Below are 20,886 nucleotides of genomic sequence, written 5' to 3'. Positions count from 1 at the left end.
CACTAATTAAAAGAAACTCAAATTAAAATATAACAAACTTTTTATAATAGCTACTGCACTTTTATAATTTTTGCACAAAAAAAAACTTAGAGGGACTGATACTGCTTATAAAAACCATTTCCTTATAAGAATATATAACTTGTTCACAAAAATAAGTTAATAGTAAATACTTAAGAATAGGTGGAGAACAGAATCTTTAGCAACACCACTGGAAACATCAACCCAAACAGAGATGTTGGTTATTGCAACAGTTGCTATCTTCACACTAAAAATGAACTTATTCATTTATGGAGTTTTTCGTTTATTCCAAAAAATCTTTTTTTTAAATATAACTCTGTTGTGAGGTACAAATCAAAATCTTGGTCAGTATCAAGAAAACTTACATTAGGAAAATAATATCAAGACCCTAGTTAAGATTGGAAACTCATAATTTATGATAAATAAAGCTAAGTTTCTTTGTATAAAGCAAAATAATATTGGTAGTGTGCTTTAAGATTTTGTTCCCTACACGTTTTTTTGAAAACTTTACACGCAGCAGAGATTAGTGAAACAGGTTGATAGTTATAAGCGGTAATTTATCTCCTTTTTTGATTAGACCGGACTAATTTATCAAATATACAAAAAAAAGGAATTTAGATAAGAATTTATATTTTTTGATTAAAATTTATAAAACGAAAAAAATTTTCCATGAGCTTTTTGCTCATGGAAAATATTTGTAAATTGCGAAGTGTTTTGCACATATTATATATACAAAGGAAAGCAAACCGTCAGGTCGAAACAATTTATAAGGGTTTATATCATTATGCTTCTTAATAACGTCTAAGACAGAGAAACATAAGTTCTCATACAAACAAATGATATAAAATATAACAAGATACATAACTTAAATAATTAAGTGAAAATTTTTTCCTTTATTTTTTCGTTCGGCAAAAATCATGATTTCTGCAAGCGTAACATAGAAAAATTTGATGTAAGTTTATTATTACCCAAACGCAAAATTTCGAAAAAGCATTGTTAGAAGAGTATTTAACAAAAACCATTACTTTTTGTGAATATATATTAAAAACATTTTAAATTTTTTGAAAAAAAGTTTTAACATAGGAATATATTACATATTCAACTATAAGTAAAAATTAGTTACAATAATTGTATCATTAAACTATTAAATTAAAACTTTGTAAATAACTATTATTTAAATTAATATTTCTCAATATTTCTAGAGTTGCAAATAATGTTTTTACTATACCGCAAAACGGCGGACCCCGGCTTCTTTAAGTTTTAGGCAAAAATAGTGATACATATAGTTATATTAGTTTGCTGTTATAAACACATTTAGGGTTAATATTACCTTTATTTAACAACTGAAATACTTAGAGTTTTTCAAGAGTAAACATAGACTTAAACTGAGAATGAAGAAGATCAATTTTATCAAAACAAGTCTCAATAGTTTTACAGAAAGTATCTTTATTTTTGTTACTTGTAATGTTTCAGTATTAGTAGATTTGAGTTCATTTTTGAAATTTAGCCAGTTAAGTCAAATTAAACTAATTTTCCCTGAGGTCATCTTTACATTATAAAGTCTATGTTTGATAATAATAAATAAACCTAATAAAGCCTTTGGTTAAATAAAAGACTCTTAAAGATATGATGTGGTCTTTCCAACAAGTATAACAAAAACACTAGATCTCTGCAGTTTTTTTTTTGTGAAGAAACTAAAGAACTATATAGAGAAACTAAAAGACAGGTGCATAATACAATTTTAAAATTGAATCGGACATTGCGAAACTCTAGAAAAGGAACAGCGATAAGCAATTTAAAATAACTTAAAATGCAATTTTTATGTTTGCTCAAAGCATATTTGGAAAACAATAAAATAAAACTTCGTTATTAACTTCAGTAGAAGAAGCAGTAGCAGAAGTTGCACAATTAAATGTTTAATTGATATTTAAAGACATTCTCTGAAACATAAAAAACAAGAATAACAAATTTTTATCCATGCTATGATTTTACAATTCATAACATCCAAAAAATATATTATACATATTTATAAATTTCGTATTTAAAATTTACCAATTGCTGGGGCAAGAAAAAGACACAATTGTCTTGTCACTAAGCCCCTAAAATTCCGTAAATAATATATTTACATCATATACACACATACGGTTGTGCAAATATATGTCATTAAAGTAATAGCTTTAATTAAAACACTAAATAAACAAGTTTTTTCTTTATGTCTATATTTAAATTTTTAGTTCTAAAAATTAGTTTTTTATAGTTGTTTATAGGTAGTTACAAATAGTAAAAAAAAATTTTTTAACAATGTAATTAAGTTCAAAATCTTTTGTTTCATTTTTCGAGGTATTTCGTTTCTAGGTTTTGAGCATTTTAAATATTTTTGCTGCTCCTTCCAAAAAAAGGCTCATAAATAAATCTGTTCTTTTATCATCTTATGCAAATATTTTTACAAAACCACTTTTAATATTTTTAAATATGTCTTTCGATGAGTTTATCATTTTCTACTTCATTAAACCTGACGTCTTTTTTCACTCTATATTCTCTAACCAATCTTAAGGTATTGTAAACTATCAAGAGATTTCAATGTAACACGGTTAGCACGGCTCCTGAAAATACTAACCTTGCTGATTCAATAACGCCATATATATGGGGTGATAGTGAGCACACCAAAGTACCCTGAAATGCAAATTTTTAAATTTTTTAGTTTATTCCGCGGGTAATAGTATATTTTGAAGTTCAAATTAAGTAAAACTTTGATTTTATAGCGCGACAATAAGTAAGTATTTTTATGGATTGTTTTTCAATTTGAATTTAGATTAAATTTTGAAAATGAAATAGTTTTGTTTAGTAAAGTTAGATTTGGTGAATTTCAAACTGCTAAATCAAGCAAAGGTTCACTCGCTTTTCTCGCAGCTTTAAACGACCAATTTAGTCGTTTAAAACTGCAAGAAACATTAGTGGGTTCTCCCCAATAATGCTGAAATAAATTAAGGGAAAACCTCCTATCTTTAGCAGCAAAAGATGCCATAGCAGCCAAACAAATTGCAACTTGAGTTTTTTCTTATAATGAAATACCCCGAAAGGAACTATTTGACTTGCTAAAGCATTGGACAGGCATCAACTTACAATTACCCGAGGTAAATATAGATACTTAAATAATTAATATATATATTCTAAGAACTTTTTTTTAAAAAAAGGAAAAAAAGGTTTCGTGAAATATACTTCTAACAAGATTCTAATCACTTTAAAACGAATAATTTGAATGTTTTAAACCATTTTTTTGAATGAAGTTTAATATAAAAATAAAATTTGTATTTTTTAGGTCAAGGTAATGCCCAGCCACTATCAAGTGCTCTAAAATTGACCTCTCTAGCCCTTTTTAATGTGCGATTAAACACAGGACTATCAAACAACGGATTAATAAAACTAGTCAAAACTGAAAGCAGCTAGATGATAGATAGGACCAATTTTTTATAAGAATTTCTCAAGAGCAGGTCAATACTTGAGTGATTTCTTCACCTGCATTGACTTAAAAATTACCAACCGAAAAGAAGACACTGGTACAGTTAGGACTTCTGCTCACTGCTATGATTTATTAAGTTTGTGAATTATGTTTTTCAATTTTGCAAAATTTGTATTTGATATTTTGTTAATCTTGGATTCGATAGTGATAAAAGTTTTCTTAAACTTTGTCTAAGCATTATTAATACTGAGTTAAATTCCAGCACGCCACTTTAAAAATAATCTTTCACTTTAAGGACTGGCAAAAACAAAATTAAAAAAACTAAACAAGTCTGATCAAGAATTAATCCAAACAGAGTTTTCGTTAGTAATGTGAAAGTTGCAAATATGTTTTGTGGTCGTCAAACCCATCCAAGTGTGCATCTTTGTACACGTTGCGACATCAAATCCAAGTGTTTTTTCAAATCTGAAATTTGCAAGCACTAAGATCAATCAAATCTAGTTTCAAGTCTTTTCAGCTATTTAGCTGGGTTATTTCACATTTTTTCATTGCATATTACCACAATTGACAGCAGTTTATACTTTAGTAAACGTTTATCTACGCTGCGCAAAAGCTAATTAACCCTTCAATAGCAAATCAAAATTTTTGTCTATAAGTCAAAACCTCTCTTAATTTAATCATTTAAATTAAATTATTTTCCGCAAACGAAAATAAATGATTTTAAAATTTGCATCGCAGGGTACTTTTATGTTTACGATATTACCCCATATAAGTAGCGTTCTTGGGTAAGCTAGGCTAGCATTATCAGGCTCGGGGACTCCGATGTAATGGTGAATTCAATTGCGAATTGGTACTACGACTGGCAAAATTTTATTTGAAAATCTTAAATTCAGTTTCAAAACGTATTTGCATACCATCTATTCAGTCACCATCGTACGCAATTGAAACTAAAAATATTCTGTCGAATTTAGAGGAAATTTACTCCTTAATAGACTAAAACAAAACTACAGCAAAACAAATTTTTTTTGCTGCTCATTGTTAAAGTTAATCTTATATTGTTTCATAGCTAGCTTGGTTATTTTTTTTGCTGCCAGCATCTTTTAATTTATCAATTTTCTATGACATCTTCCCTTCAAATAACGAAAACGTTTGAATGTAAAAGGTTTGTTGCAAAGCTACAAGAAGCTACTGGGCTCATTGAAATTTTTTTAACAACTTCTTTATGTTTTGGATGTAATGGATTTCATTTTTTAGTAACTACTAATAGTTAATATTAGAGTTACTTACAGAGAAATAACTAGTAATAGAAATACTAGATGTAGAAAGTTGGTCGCACGAAAGCTAATTTTTGAGATATATCTTTAAAGCTGCTATTTATGGCATATAATCATGCTAGATGATATTGTTGCAGAATCAGAAGGCAATGATTGAGATAGTAAACTTTGAGGCATATTCGTTTAGACGCATCAATTTTTTTCTCTTTACCTTAATTTTTTTCTATGTATTGTCAACTGATATGCATGCAAGTTATTATTAAAATAATTGTTGTGTTGTGTTGTGCTAATAAAAACAACAACAAAAATTTTTCTATGTGTCTATATTAACATGAGAGTATTTTGATATACAAAAGAACATTTTGTAATTGGAATATATCTATTGACGCAGTCATATTTTTGACATTAAAAGATGGAAATTAGTAATGCGTATGTCCTCCATTACACTGGATCACTTCAAAAGTTCTGCCTTTAATTGACTCCACTAGTCGTTGAAGTGTAGTTTGATCCAACTCGGACCATGCTTCAAGGATTTTACACTTTAACTCAGTAACAGTTTTAAATTGGTGTCCGGCTGCTTTAGCGTCATAAACTTTTCTTGATAGCATTTCCCACACGTTCTCAATTGGATTTAAGTCCGGGATACAAGCTGGCCATTCGAGAACCGGGATGTTGTGGTTAAACCATTTCATGGAATGCCTAGATGTGTGAATTGCAGCATTGTCTTGCTGAAATATGGCATTATCGTCCATGTTTTCATCCATATAAGTTATGAGAACATCATCCAACATTTCTGTATACTTTATCGAGTTCATTTTAGGTAAACCACAACACAGAGTCAATTTTCCTGAATAAGAAAATCCACCCCAAACCATTAAACTTCCTCCTCCATAATTTCGTTTAGTTTGTGGGTCATTTATTCCTCTTAGATCATGCCAATAACAACTGTAAGAGTCCGAACCATCTAAGTTGAACTTTTTTTTATCTGAAAATATTACGTTTTGCCACTCATGAGTCCAATGCATATGGCTTTTAGCAAACTGTAATCTAGCAATTTCATGGTGTTTTTTTAACATTGGTTTTTGGTGTGGTTTCTTCCACTTTACGTTTGGTGTTGTACGTAGAATATGTGCAACATGTTTATTTGTGACAGGCAATAATAATTTATCCTTTGTTTGCGTTGCAGTGAATTTATTTTTGGTTGCTTCGAAGCGAATTCGATTAATTTGCCGATTTGTTAATACTTTGTTGCCGTTTGTTGCTTTTTTTACACCGTAATTGTCACCTTTTGCAATGTAGTTTCGTACAACATGTCAGATCTTCCAATTTTTCTTGCTATTTCTTCTATAGAAAGTGCTGGTGAGATTTCTGAGCCACGATATAAATTAATTTGTATTTTTTCAGCATCTGTCAAATACTTTCCTTTAGGCATTTCGTAAAATGCAGTAAAAATGATACTGGCATAGCAAAAGATTAAATTATACTAAAATTTATCAATTTATTTGTGTAAAAGTGATTAAAAGTCAATAATTACCGTTATTAACCTGATTGCGTCTATAGATATATTCCAATTAAAAAATGTGCTTTTGTATATCAAACATACTCTCATGTTAATAAAGACACATAGAAAAAATTTTTTTGTGGTTTTTTTTAGCCCACAACACAACAATTATTTTCATAATAACTTGCATGCATATCAGTTGACAATACATAGAAAAAAATTAAGGTAAAGAGAAAAAAATTGATGCGTCTAAACGAATATGCCTCAGTGTAGTTCTTAGTGTTGCTGTTGGTATAATAAGCATAGATTATGGTTATTGGCATGACGAAGGCCATGTTGACATACAAAGTTTTTTTATTTATTATAATTCATTGGTCAGTTTAGACATAATTGTTTAATGAAAGCCACATTTACTGAGCAATCAATTAGTTTATTTTATTCAAACTTATGTTTCCGATATACACAAGTGTATATATATAATTTGTTTTCATTAAAATAATTGTTTATCCATGCACTTGATTATTTATTCGTACTTCTTGGCGGAAAATGTTTGAAAAATATTTATTTTTAGGTATGGTTTGTTATAAAAACAAAAAAACTTACCGCGTTTTGTATTTATTTCTTCAATGCTCATCTGTTGTTTCTGTTTGCCTAAAAAGCGGAAAATTTATACATATAGATGATTTTCCGTGCAACGTCACATCATTTTGTACACAGCATGCGCGCGCATACCTGTAGGCAGAAAACACTATAAGTGCAAAACAAAATTTTATAAATATAGGCTTTTTTTTTTTTTTTTTGCTAAATAAATTTATTAAAGTCGTAAAGCGTAATATAAATACAAGTCCCAGCCGGCATCTCTACGTTGATTCAACGTTGAAATTTGGTTAAAGAGTTGTTTTAACGTTGTTCAACTGTCACAACGTTAAATCAAAGTTACGGTTTAAACGTTGTTTATTTAACGTCGTTTCAACTGCGGTAGTGGTGTAGTGGTAGAGCGCTCGCTTCATAAGCGAGAGGTTCCGAGTTCGATCCCCACCACGTCCCTGGTAGTACCGCGCTCAACTTGTTTCTCCGCGCAGCGGCCTTGTTCGTCAAGGTTCGTGTTTCGGAGTTATAGAGTTGAGAGAGGGTTATAACCACAATTAAGTAGCCTCCTTGTCTGTAGTGTGGCCTTCTGGGCCTTGGGGAGGTAAAATAACAAAAAAAAAAAAAAAAAACTAAAGTCAACGTTGACAAAAAAACTCAATTTTAAAAAAACCGTGAATTGAGTTGGTGCCTAAAATAAAAATAATTAAAGCAAAAAAAACAATTAAATAATAATGTAGTATAATTTGAAATACGTAGGTGTTTATGAGTAAAATTTTTAATTTTAAATTTTCAGAAACATTTTATTTAGTATTCAAATTTCTAATTGTTCTTACGATAAAAGAAATTAATGGCTTATTTAAGAAACTAGCGAAAATGCCACTCAAATGTTCTAGCTCTAGCAGAATCGTCTTTTAGTTATGAAGAAGAGAAACTTGAGAGAAATAATGACAATTTAAAATTTACACAAAACTTCAGTCAAGTAGAAGAAGACAAAAGTTCGGAAAGCGATTATGAAAGTGAAGAGTTTCTTTATGATTATTTATTTCAAAGTGACAATGACACTGTGTTTTTCTCAGAAGAAATTGAAAAAAAAACAATGTTTTACTTAATCATAAACTCGCAAAATGGACAGTAGAGCACTGCTGTTCACTTGAAACAAGCTATTTTCTATACTGATAGAAGGAGCCTTCTGCTATCTGCAGAAATAGCTTATAGTATACCAGTCTCATGACCAAAGTACTAGTATTGACCGCCATACTTGCTTTTGACCGTAACTGATGTAGTCTGAAGCAAAGTTCTTTTATCTTTTGTCTGACAATAACTTTCTCAGAAGGCCATTGTCTGATAAAAGAACTTTGCTTCATACTTTAAAATTAGTTACTATCGAAAGCAAGTGTGGTGGTCAATACTACTACTTTGTTTTTGAGACTGGTATACTAAAAGCTGTTTCTGCATCAAACAGTGGTACTTCCGTTTTTATAAATAAAATAATACTTATTGATGTAAACATTGATGGTTTACCTTTATTTAGGTCCACATCAATGAACCTTTTGCCTATTTTATGTAGAATAGTAAATTTTAACATACTTTTACTGTTTTTATGGAAAATCTAAACCATCTAATATTGATGATTTAATTTTTAATTTTTTAAACAAATACAGACACATTCAGTTAGATCCAGATAGATTTATACAAAATATAACATAGTTATTAGCTTTTGTATGTTATTCCCCTGCAATATCATACAATTATTCAAAAAATTCAAGATATAATGTAGTTGTTAGGACATTCATTCAATATATAATGTAGTTATTAGGGCTTTTATTTGTTATGCTCCTGCAAGTGCATTTATTAAATGTACAATTAATCAAAATGAATACAATGCTTGTGAAAGATGTACAGTTAAAGTAGGTTTTAGTACACAATGAGTATAAGAAAAAAAGTACCAAAGTTAGATAACATTGATAAGTTCCTGATGGCTAAAGGCAATATGTTGTTATTTGTTTTTTAGTGAATTTTTATTTAAGTTTATTAAGTTAGTAAAAATATTCAACAAAACTGTTTTGTGAAACTATTTTAATTTATAGAGTTTCAAAAGAGAGTCTTATATTTACTTACTGATATAAGAAATGAGCTTAGAAGCCAAAACATAGTTACCAAGCCTGCTTACAATAGTGAATTTACAAGCCAAATACAGTTTATTTCGTCAGTAGCTGAATTCGATGAACTAGAGAAGATATTAAATGATGAAAAAAACACAATCATCATTGATGAGTTTTATAAAGTATTTTATTAAATTTGTTATATCATTTAGTTTTGGACCTTTTTTTAGTTTTATGTCTAAAGCTTTATATCAAAAACTTATAAAAACTTATAACTGTATATATTAGAACAACGCCTTTTTACTTAGTAGTATAATTTCAATGATTTAAGAGCAATTAATGTTAAATGTCCGCAGTTTCATTTTCATTAGTATGATTATAATACATTATGAGCGAGGTTAGGCAATTTTTACAACCAGATGCCATTCCTGGCGTTAACTTTTTATTCAAATCAGATCTGATTATTTTTTTCTTGTTATACTACCAGAAGATTACCAGACCAGGTTTACAAGCTCTTCCTACGATGAAATTGAGAGTTTTATATCCAAGCTTTCCTTCTCCAAAATGAGTCTTAAGCTTTGCTGAAAAACATGCCTGTTCTAATATAGGATCAATTTAATGTCATGACCAGGACAATATAAAAACAAATAACATTATTGTATTGTTTCAGAGCAGACTAAAGTTATTAATAAATTTTAGCAGAACAAAAAAAGTGATTTTAATTAAATGTCATTTTTATCAGTCATTTAAAAATATATGGTTATTTGTATAGATAATTAAAATTTCAAATAATAATATTAGCTTTACATGTTTTTTTGTTCTTAAGTTGAATCAATTAGAATTAATTGGTGTAATTATCTTTAAAAGAAAGAAGTTTTAATTATTGATGAATTTTATTGATTAATTAATTTAGAAAAACTTTGTATGATAATGAGTTAAATTACATTTGAAAAACAAGTTAATATTAATTCTCAAATAATTGATATTAGTTCTCCTATCTCTTTATTATTTAGAATATTTTCCAACAATTTTATGGCCTCCATGAATATGAAGGGGAAAGGTGGAAAAAAATGCTTTAAGAGCACTAATTTATATGGTGTTGTGAAAGGTGTACCTTTATAAGATATGTAAAACTTTTTCATTTTTATTTACAGCTTTTATTAAATACGATGGAGCGACTGAAACTTTTATTGATGGCATTCTGTCTGACTTCTTAAAATACGCTCCATTTCAAAAAGGTAGCGGAAAAGAAAAGAAAATTAGATTGATTTTTATAAATATTTACATATAATTTAATAAAGAAATATTTTTTTTTTGTCTACTTATATTTTGTTTACAGTGTTAATTCAACATTACCAAAAAAACTCAGTTATGAAAAAAACCTAGAATTGAGTTAATGTTTTATGTAAAATAAGAAAAGCTGAAAAAGTAACTGATATAATACATATATTTTTTTGATAAAAACAAAAGTACTAATGTGGTATTAAAAATTGGTATTAATACTAATGTTTATAAGATGAAGATGAGTAAAAATTATGTTACAAGTTATATTTTGGTCTTTAAAATTGTTTGAATGGTAATTTATTGTTTATTGAGATGTTTTCTTTTTTAACTTTTGTTGCTTTTATATTATCAATTAAACTTAGATGTTGTTGTGTGATATTTTATGATATACCTTAAGTTAAACTTATATATTTTATATTATTAATGAATATTATCTATTTTTGTTCAATGTTCAGTATTACTCTTGTGTATATATTTATGTTTTAGCAACTTGAGATTCTTTCATTATTTTCCTTTGATGCCTTGAGTTATTTGAATATAATATATATTTAGAACTTTGCAGAATAATAGAATAATAAATATATTAACAAAAATGAATTTAAAATATAATAAATTTGTAAATACAAGAAAATCTTATCTTTGCTAATAACGTCTACTAATATTATTGTTTAGCAAGTATCATGGTTATAAAATGTCAAGATTTAGCTAGTTTAACTAGGCCTGTTAGTGCACTAATATAATGGTTTCTTTATTTTATTATTAGCTCATATAATATTTTCAAAATCAAATATGTGAAAAGTAGCTGTTTTGAATGAAGATATACAAGGGGAAGGTGTGATTGCATCTAATTGGGTTAGCAATGAAACTGTTTATTGGCCTCTAGGTACCAAAGCATTGACTGCACTAAAATGCTGAGAAGAATTGGCTTCAGTTTCTACAAATAAAAACTAAGTTCTCTTCAGGTATTTTATCTAAATATGGCAATTATTATTTTTTAAATAATGTGGTAAAAAGTGTTATTTTTTTGATACAAAATATATAACTATTTATATAGCTATTTCAGTTCTACAGAAAGCAAAAAGGATTGTGAAAAGTTTTAATTTACAACAACAACAAAAAAAATGCAGTGATGAGAATATTTCCCAAGTAAATATTACTTTTATGTGCTTGGATTATATAAATTTCAATTATTATACCAAAAAATAAAAATGTTTTCATAACTTATAGTATAAATTAGTAATTATATTTTACAGATTCAGTTATAAAAGATTTAGATAAAGTGTCAATGCACCTGACCTCCAATTGTTCCTCAATCAAATCTATAGGTAAATAAATGTTTCTTTGTTTTTATATTTTGCTTCCATGTTTCCACTTGCATGGTTTTTTCTACAATATATCTCTACAAACCTAATATTGGAAATACTTCATGTTTTTTACAAATAAATCAATTACGATTAGTTGGTGGAACGTCTTCAAAAGGTAGAATACACAAAATGATGCTGAGGTAATCAAGAAAAGTAATGGACTTTTACCTCATTTATAATCAGGGTGACCACAGCTCCTTTAAAATCCTCTAAAGTCCTCATTTTTTTAAAAATTAAGGATTTTTATCATATCATAATTAGTTTTCAATGCTAGAAAAGTTTAAAATTTTGATTAATTTATTTTGAAAAAGGTTGTTTCAATTAAATAAAATATTTAAAAAAATTGTTAATAATCATCTAATAGCAGGGCCGTCCTGAACGGGGGATGTATGTGGTGTCCCCTCTCCCAAAGCTGTCATATAAGCATTGAAGTTGGCACATTTGACAAGTTTTGAACTATAGTTGGCAAATTGCAAATATTGAGGACCTATTTTTTGTGCGTGTCTCTCTAGTTAGTAAAAAGTACATACAACCCTCCTCCTCCCCCCCTCTTTTCCATGAGATATCAATTCGGGACGGCCCTGTGTAACAGTTATGTTATGTTTTAAAAATTAGGAATATTTTTGAAAAGTTTTATGGACTCCATGGATATGAAGGCCGAAGGTGGAAAAATACATTCAAGAGCACTGAATATATGGCGTTGTAAAAGGTATACCTTTATAAGTTGTATCACTTTTCCATTCATTATATTTTTTTCAAATCTTCCCTTTTTGATTTTTTTAATATATTTTTTTATTTACAGTTTCTTCTATTCTATTCAATGGAGCAAAAGAAACTTTGGTTAATGGAATATTTTTTAAATTTCTAAAACACGCTCCATTTCAAAAAGGTAATGGAAAAGAGGAGAGTTAATACATGTAATATTTAAATATATTTCTCAATAAAACAAGTTTTATCTCTTTCTTTAATCAAACTATTTTTACTAAACTAAACTGAAAAAGTTCTAAATATAATAAAGATGTACAACAACACAATTGGACATGCACAGTACGTATTGATGGTGATCACAGTTTTTATCAACTGCTACTGTGTTTAACAGTCGGTTTAACGTTGATAAATCAAACTGTCATTCTAAACGCTGTTAAAACATAAATTCAACGCTATTGTAACGTATTTTTGCGTCGAATCAACGTTGATATTACGTTTAAACTTAACGTTGATTTAACGTTGATAAATCAACGTTAAAAAAAACATTCATTCTAAACATTGAATCAACGTAAGTTCAACGTTATTGTAACAATTTTTTACGTCGAATCAACATTGATATAACGTTTTAATCTAACGTTGATTTAACGTTGATAAATCAACGTTGAGAAAAACATTTTCATTCTAAACGTTATATAAACGTAAAATCAACGTTAGGTTTCAACGTAAGTTCAACGTTATTTCAACGTTGTTTGCCGGCTGTGTAGCAGGGGCAAGAAGAAAACATAATTGGTCTTATCACCAAGCCCCTTAGTCTATACCGTAAATATAGGACAACAAAAATTAAAAAACGTTACACTTTATCATATAAAACGTAAAGTAAAGATACTATATTACTAAAAATCAAGCAAGCAAATACGCATAATCCTGATGCATTCTTTTTACACCAGCATATACCTTGAAATATGTGAATAATTTTTATAAACTAAATTTTTTATTTTTTATTCTTTTAAAAAAATGAGGAATTTAAGCAATAACAAGTGGTACAATCCTTCTCTTAGATCGTCAAGTCCATAATGACAAACCTCTAATTATTGGGTAAGTTTAACTGTAGCAATCATTAAACCTTCAGAAAAAGCTGAGCGCCACGTCCTTCACCAGTAGTTTTTGCTTTAATTTATTCTTAAACTCATTAGGTGTAGAAATTGTTTTAAGTTTATTCGTTGATATTTTATTCCATAACTTCGGCCCTCTAGTAGAAATTGAAAATTCGGTCACCATAAAATAACTTTTGGATTGAATTTAACTGTTGTATAATGAAAATCTTGTTAAATATCTATTCTAATTTATTTTGAATACTGGGTAAAATATTTTAGGAGATATATTTTTATTAATTTTGAACATAAATATAAGAATTTGATAGACATTTAATTCATAAACATTCATTATATTTGAATTAACAAATAATGCTTGGGAGTGTGTATAACGGCCCACATTGAAAATGATTCTGATTAAATGCTTTGCTTGTTAAATAGTTTTTTGTTTTTTTTTATTTGTACAGCACCAAGCAATATTTGCATAATTAAGATGGCAATGAATGAACGAGAAATATAAAGCTTTAAACAAGTTGGATTTAAAAAAGGCTTAGCTCTGCATTGCAGGCCTATATTCCTTGAGATTGTATTTTCGAGATATTCTATGCGATCTCTACACGTCACATTTTTGTCAAGAATCACGCTGAGAAATTTTAAAGTGGTGTCTCGCTTTATTTCCTGATTGGCAAAACAAAGCTTTGGAAGTTTCAAAGAAATTTTATCTCGGTCATGAAAACAATGGAATAAAGTATATGTTATTTTGGTTACATTTAGAGATAATTTATTTGCATTAAACCATTCAGTAAGATTTAGTATAGATTTGTGTCATCTGCAAATAAAATTGTATCTATTTCAGTACAAGCTTTGCTTAAATCATTAATAAAAATGAGAAATAGGAGTGGCCCTAATATAGATCCCTGAGGAACCCCACATGATATGTTCATATTGGTAGTTTTACCTTCATTATAAGAAATGTATTGTTTTCTATTTTACAAATAGCTTTTAAAACGCGCAATATTTATATGTTTAATACCATAGTTTTCTAATTTTGTTAATGAAATGTAATGATCGACAGTGTCAAAACCTTACTGAGATCAATAAATACACCTAATTTATATTTATTTTCATCAAATGATTTAAAGATTTCATGAACAAGATGAAAAATAGCATGATCAGTAGAGTGGCTCTTTTTAAATCCAAATTGCTTACTATTGAAAAATATTGTTTACATCTAAAAAGTAATACAATCTTTTATACATAATGTGTTCTAATAACTTTGAAAAGCATGATAGTATGGAGATAGGCCTGTAATTGGAGACACTAGTCTCATCTCCTGATTGTAGTATAGGTATTATCCTTGCATCTTTAAGTTTATCGGAAAAGATTCCTTGGTTTAAAGAGAGCGTAAATATATGCAAATGCGGAATTTTTAAATAAAACGTTAATTTAATTGCTACTTTACTGCTACGTCATCAACTCCATTACCTTTATTTGGTTTAGATAAGTACATGGCATCAAGAAATTTTGTTTCGATAAGCATTTTTTTTTTTGAAGATTTTTTGATTCCGGGTGTTATCCAGGGATTTTGCTGAGTTTTTGTTTAAATAAATTTAGTTGTTATTGGGAATGCTTTATTGTAGTGACATTCAAATACATGATAAAATTTTTCATAAGCTTCTTTAACATTTTTTATTTTCAAAACAGTTTGTTGTAGATAAAAGGCTAATAATTGTCACAAGAGAAGCATCCTTAATTACTCGTTTTTTAGTTTTTACTTTTTTAGAAGGTTGATTTAACAATTTTTGTGCTGTTATAAAAACCGTAAAATGATCAGAAATGTCTGTAATAAATATTCCAGCTTAAATTTTTATGTTTATGAAATTATTAATCATAATTTAATCAATTAAAGTAGCAGCATTTTTTGTAATTTGAGTAGGTTTATTTATAGTTGGAATAAATCCATTTTGTAACACAATATTGAAAAAAGTTCTGATGTCTTTGTTTTTGTTGAATTTAAGTAAATCTAAATTCAGATCGCCTACAAAGTAAACGCATTGTCCACATAATGCTTTGCTTATAATTAGGCTTTTAATTTGTTTGTTAAATGCTTTTTTATTACCAGAAGGCGGTCTGTATATTGTCATGTACAACTGCGTTCTTGCAAGTTTTGTTTACAACTTTAATTGATAACATTTTAAAATCATGCGTAACAGCAAAATAATTTTTGTGTAGTTTGAAATCTAACGAGTTGTGGATAAAAATGCGCAATCCTCCACCTGTTTTTTCAGAGTCTCTAATTTGATGAAAAGCGTTATAATTATTAAGTTGAAAATTAGAATTGTTTTCAATTTCCTTATCGCGGCACCATGTTTCGGTTAGACATAATTTAAAAGTTAATTTTGACACTATATAAAAATTCTTTAAATTTCTCAACATTTTTTTAGAGGCTCCTTATATTAAGGTGTAGGCTAAATAATGCTGTTGAATTTACGTCAGCAGTAATACTTGAGATATCTGAACTTTAGTAATAAGGACTTATATTTAATAATCCCTCCTCATCATTTAAAATTTAATATCTATATCTGATTGACTATCATAAGTTCATATATATAAACACATTATAAGTGTTTTTGTTTTTATTTTATTATATCTTTTTTTATCCTTAAATATAAATTTTTCTTCTTTTTGAAAGATGTACAAATAATTAGTTACATTTAACGTTGCGCTTTATCTTTGAAAAATGATTGAAATAATATGGGTAGAATGCAAGAAGGGAACTTGAAATTTGAAATCATACTTAAAGTCTAAAAATTGAATTAAGTAAATGCAAAGAGCGAATTATAACTCAAGTATAATTTGAAAACAGGCCGTTTTCAAACTAGATATAAAAAGCCTACAAAAAAAAGCAAAAACCTTTTCCAAATTCAGAAAGCGAACTTGAAATTTCAAGTCACAATGCAAATCTGAAGTATGACTAAAGTGCAATGCAAGAAACAAACTTAAAAAGAATTCGCTCTTGAAAAATCAGATTTCAAGTCGTTTTTTGAAGTTTGGTTAAACCAGCCTTGAAAGAAAACTTGGAATAAAAATACCAGTCGCCAGTATTATTTTGTAAAGATGTGGTAGAAAGTTATATAGAATTTTTGTCAATTTACTAATTTTATGAATGAATTACTAATAAATGATTATTTTTCTATCATATAATATATTATATTATCACTATATTATCATGACTATAACTGTACCAAGTTAAGTAAATACATATATAAATTAGTAAAAACACTTATCTAACTTTTATCTTCTACAGGATGTTTCGCCATTAGTACGCTCATCAGGAAGCTGATGGCAAAACATGCTGTAGAAGATAAAAGTTAGATAAGTGTTTTTATTAATTTATAATTGCTCTGTTCTTTAAGAGCATTAAGCACTTTATTTGTAGAATACACTGACATAATTTATATATATATATATATATATATATATATATATATATATATATATATATATATATATATATATATATATATATATATATATATATATATTTTAGTACAAAACACATTTTACAAACAGAGTGCTCAATGTTCTTAAAGAACAGAGCAATAATAAATTAGTATAAAACACTTTTCTACTAATTTATTATTGCTCTGTTTTAATTTTTAACTTCTAACTTTTTTCTTTAACTTTAAGTTTCACCATTGCTAGATCATCAGTAAGAGTTATTATAACAAAAGCAAAAAATTGAAAAAATTTGAAATAGTTATTCGATTAAATCAGGAAAATTTATTAAATAAAAAATCTGAAATAAATTCTAAATGTAGACACGAAAATAAATACCTCTTAAAAAATTATTTAAAAAAATGCAAACTGAACTATCCCCATTCCAAAACAATGTATTCATTAATTACTTTTTGTAACTTCCAGTTAACCAAAAAAACATACTAATTAAAAGTTTTTTTATAAGAATTAAAAAAAAAGTTCTTTTTATTTTTAGTTATGTAAATTATGTTAGTGTATTTTACAAATAGAGTGCTCAATGTTCTGAAAGAAAAGAGCAATAATAAATTAGTAAAAAACTAATTTATTATTGCGGCACCATGTTTCGGTTCTACTTATACTATTAATTTACATATAATAATAATTTACAAATAATAATAATTTACAAGTGCATTGTTTCCTCACAAAATAAACCTGATAAACAATATATTGGATTAACCGAGGGGGAATGGAAAAAACGTTATGCCAACCACAAACAATCGTTTAAACACAAAAAATATGCAAAAGAGACTATGCTCTCAAAATATATTTAGGATTTAAAAGAAAAAAAGAAAAATTTTAATTTACAATGATCTATTATAAAATCTGCCCCAGCCAGTAATAACATTTCCAAAAAATGTATGCTATGTTTGCAAGAAAAACTTAAAATAATTACTCATTTAAATCAAGAAAATTTATTAAATAAAAAATCTGAATTAATTTCTAAATGCAGGCACGAAAATAAACACCTCTTAAAAAATTATAAAAACACATGACCGAATTAAACTATCCCCATTCCAGAGAAAATATTAAATAATTACATTCTGTAATTTCCCGTTAACAAAAAAAATATAGTAATTAAAAATTTCTTTATGATAATTTATAACTTCCTGTAAAATATTTTTTTCTATAAATTGAATTTTATTTGAGATTTAGTAACTCTTTCTGATGATCCAACAATGTTGAAACTTAAAGTAGAAAATACTAATTTATATATATATATATATATATATATATATATATATTTATATATATATATATATATATATACATATATATATATATATATATATATATATATATATATATATATATATATATATAAATACATACATATATATATATATATATATATATATATATATATATATATATATATTATATATATATATATATATATATATATATATATATATATATATATATATATATATATATATATATATATATATATATATATATTTAAACATCTTAAAAATGTATTCTACAAAATAGAGTCCTCAATGTTCTTAAAAGAACAGAGCAATTTAACAAATATATTTTTTCATTTTACACTGTGTTTCATCAACAAAGACTCATCAGAAATGAACTTCATTTTTGTTAAGTCTTTGTTGATGAAACACAGTGTAAAATGAAAAAAAAAATTTGTTTAGTGAATTTCTACTCATATATATATATATATATATATATATTTATATATGTATATATATGTATATATATATATATATATATATATATATATATTTATATATATATATATATATATATATATATATATATATATATATATATATATATATATATATATATATATATATGCTGTTTCTCTTTCCGTAAGTTCATCAGATGATAAACAAGTTGTTTTTTTTTTTTTTTGTTATTCACCTCCTCAAGGCCTAGAAGGCCAATACAGATGAGGAGGCTACTTAATAGTGGTTACAGCTCTCTCTCAACTCTATAACTCCGAAACACGAACCTTGACAAACAAGGCCGCTGCGCGGAGAAACAAGTACTTCTGTAGGTTCATAATCATCTTCCTAATGAACTAACATGAAGAGAAATACATAAATCATATATAAATAAAACTTCGACTTCATAAAAAAAAGCAATAGCTGATATACAAGATGTTATTATTATATTAATTATAAATTAATAACTGAATTAATAAAATTTTAATTTATATTATATTAATTATAAATTAAAATTTTATTAACACTATCCTATATATCAGCGTTATGAAATTGATAAATAAATAAAATGTTATAAATAATGTATATGTAAATATATATTTATATAAATATGTATATATATATATATATATATATAATATATATATATATATATATATATATATATATATATATATATATAAATATATATTTATAATAAAGATGTAGAGTTGTATCTAAAAAAAGAAGATAATTTCTTTGAACTGTCATGCAGTTAAAGGTCTTTTAAAAGAAGTTTTGTCTGCTTGTATTCAGTAGACTAGATGTGTTCAAGGATCACAAGGTTTTACTAGTTCAGCCATTAAACAGGTTTTTAAAGTTAATCAGAATAACTATGTTTTAGGAGACGTGCCCTATATTATCATCACAAATGTGACAGTGGAATGTTATTTTTGAATTTGTTTGAAATATCCTTTTACAAACACAACTAAAAAATTAGACATCTCTTTCTTAGTTTCTTGGTATTTCTTCACAAAATTACTAGAAAATGATCTTTGGGCATGCGATGAAATTTATAATTATAATTAGGAAAATGATTTCAAAGCATCTACAAGAGGTTTTGTAGAAACAGTTTAAAAAGTGGCACGATTCTTTTTATATGTATTTATTTTATTAAAGAAAAAAACATAGATAATATAAAATATTAACAAAGATAGTTGTTTTAGAAATTAAATAAATGTAGATTTGAATGTGGATTAAAAAAATTATCTAAAAGTAACATTTAAAAGCATATAAATGCTGTAACAAAATAATCCTTAAAATTGTGTTAACTAAACTCGGTGTATTATTATATAACACTGTGAGTATTTTTTTGTAAACATTTATTTTAATGTCATAATATTTTGTTACTTTTGGTTTTTCTGGTACTTTAAGTTTTCTGATCAGAAGGCTTCAAATATGAACTTCAGTGACTCATTTGGTCATTTGGTATATAATGATATTGATATAGTAAAAATGCTATATATGAAGACCAAGAAAGAAAGTTAAGTTTTGTATCAGTAGTTGTATCCTAAAAATGTACTTATAACCTTAAGGATTTTTAAAACATAAATATTTTTAATTTTAAAATCGATTATCATTAAAAAAAAATACAAAAGTTAAATTAAAGATTTTTGCAACACCTTTTTATTTTATATTTGTAAGTTAATACTTTAAAGTATAAAACTCAGAAATAATAGTTAATTTGTTTTATTTAAAAGGTTTTACTGATTCAAATACTCAGCCTCTATTGGTTGTAAAGTGTTTATTTCCAATTACGCCTTCAAATTAACGCCTTTTAAGTTTTTCAAGTTTGACTTGCTCAAGTGCGATTTTGAAATTCCCAAATTTCGTTTGCGCATTTGCTTAAGCTTTGTTTTGAAGTTTAACTTGACAAAGTCAGAATTCAAAGTTCAAATCGAACTTTGAATTCTGTTCAAGTCCGCTTCTTACATTCCACTCTTAGTTACATAAAAAATGTAACTAATTACATAAATAATTATTTATGTAATTAGTTACATTATGTAATTATATTATGTAATTATTTACATTTTTTATTTAACTAAGAGTGGAATGTAAGAAGTGAACTTGCACAAAATTCAAAGTTCGATTTGAACTTTGAATTTTGACTTTATCATGTTAGACTTCAAAACAAAGCTTGAGCGAATGCGTAATTTATAATTCGTTAATCTTTTTATAGATTAACTAATTATAATTAGTTAATCTTTTTTTAATATTGTAAAAACAAGA

The 20,886-nt window shown here is 26.7% G+C and overlaps 1 protein-coding gene across 4 annotated transcripts in view; it reads right to left on the bottom strand.

Annotated features, from left to right (window-relative positions):
• The window catches only part of LOC136080484 (uncharacterized), a 210,776-nt gene that overhangs the window by 144,521 nt on the left and 45,369 nt on the right, over window positions 1-20,886 (bottom strand). For all 4 annotated transcript variants that reach the window (XM_065797198.1, XM_065797199.1, XM_065797201.1 and 1 more), the window contains one exon: window positions 6,857-6,904. In XM_065797198.1, the coding sequence (XP_065653270.1) occupies window positions 6,857-6,904 (48 nt within the window). The remainder of the gene's footprint in view (window positions 1-6,856; window positions 6,905-20,886) is intronic.

Source organism: Hydra vulgaris, chromosome 05 (assembly GCF_038396675.1).
Source record: "Hydra vulgaris chromosome 05, alternate assembly HydraT2T_AEP".
Lineage (NCBI taxonomy): Eukaryota > Metazoa > Cnidaria > Hydrozoa > Anthoathecata > Hydridae > Hydra > Hydra vulgaris.
This window is presented reverse-complemented; position numbering and strand designations above follow the sequence as displayed.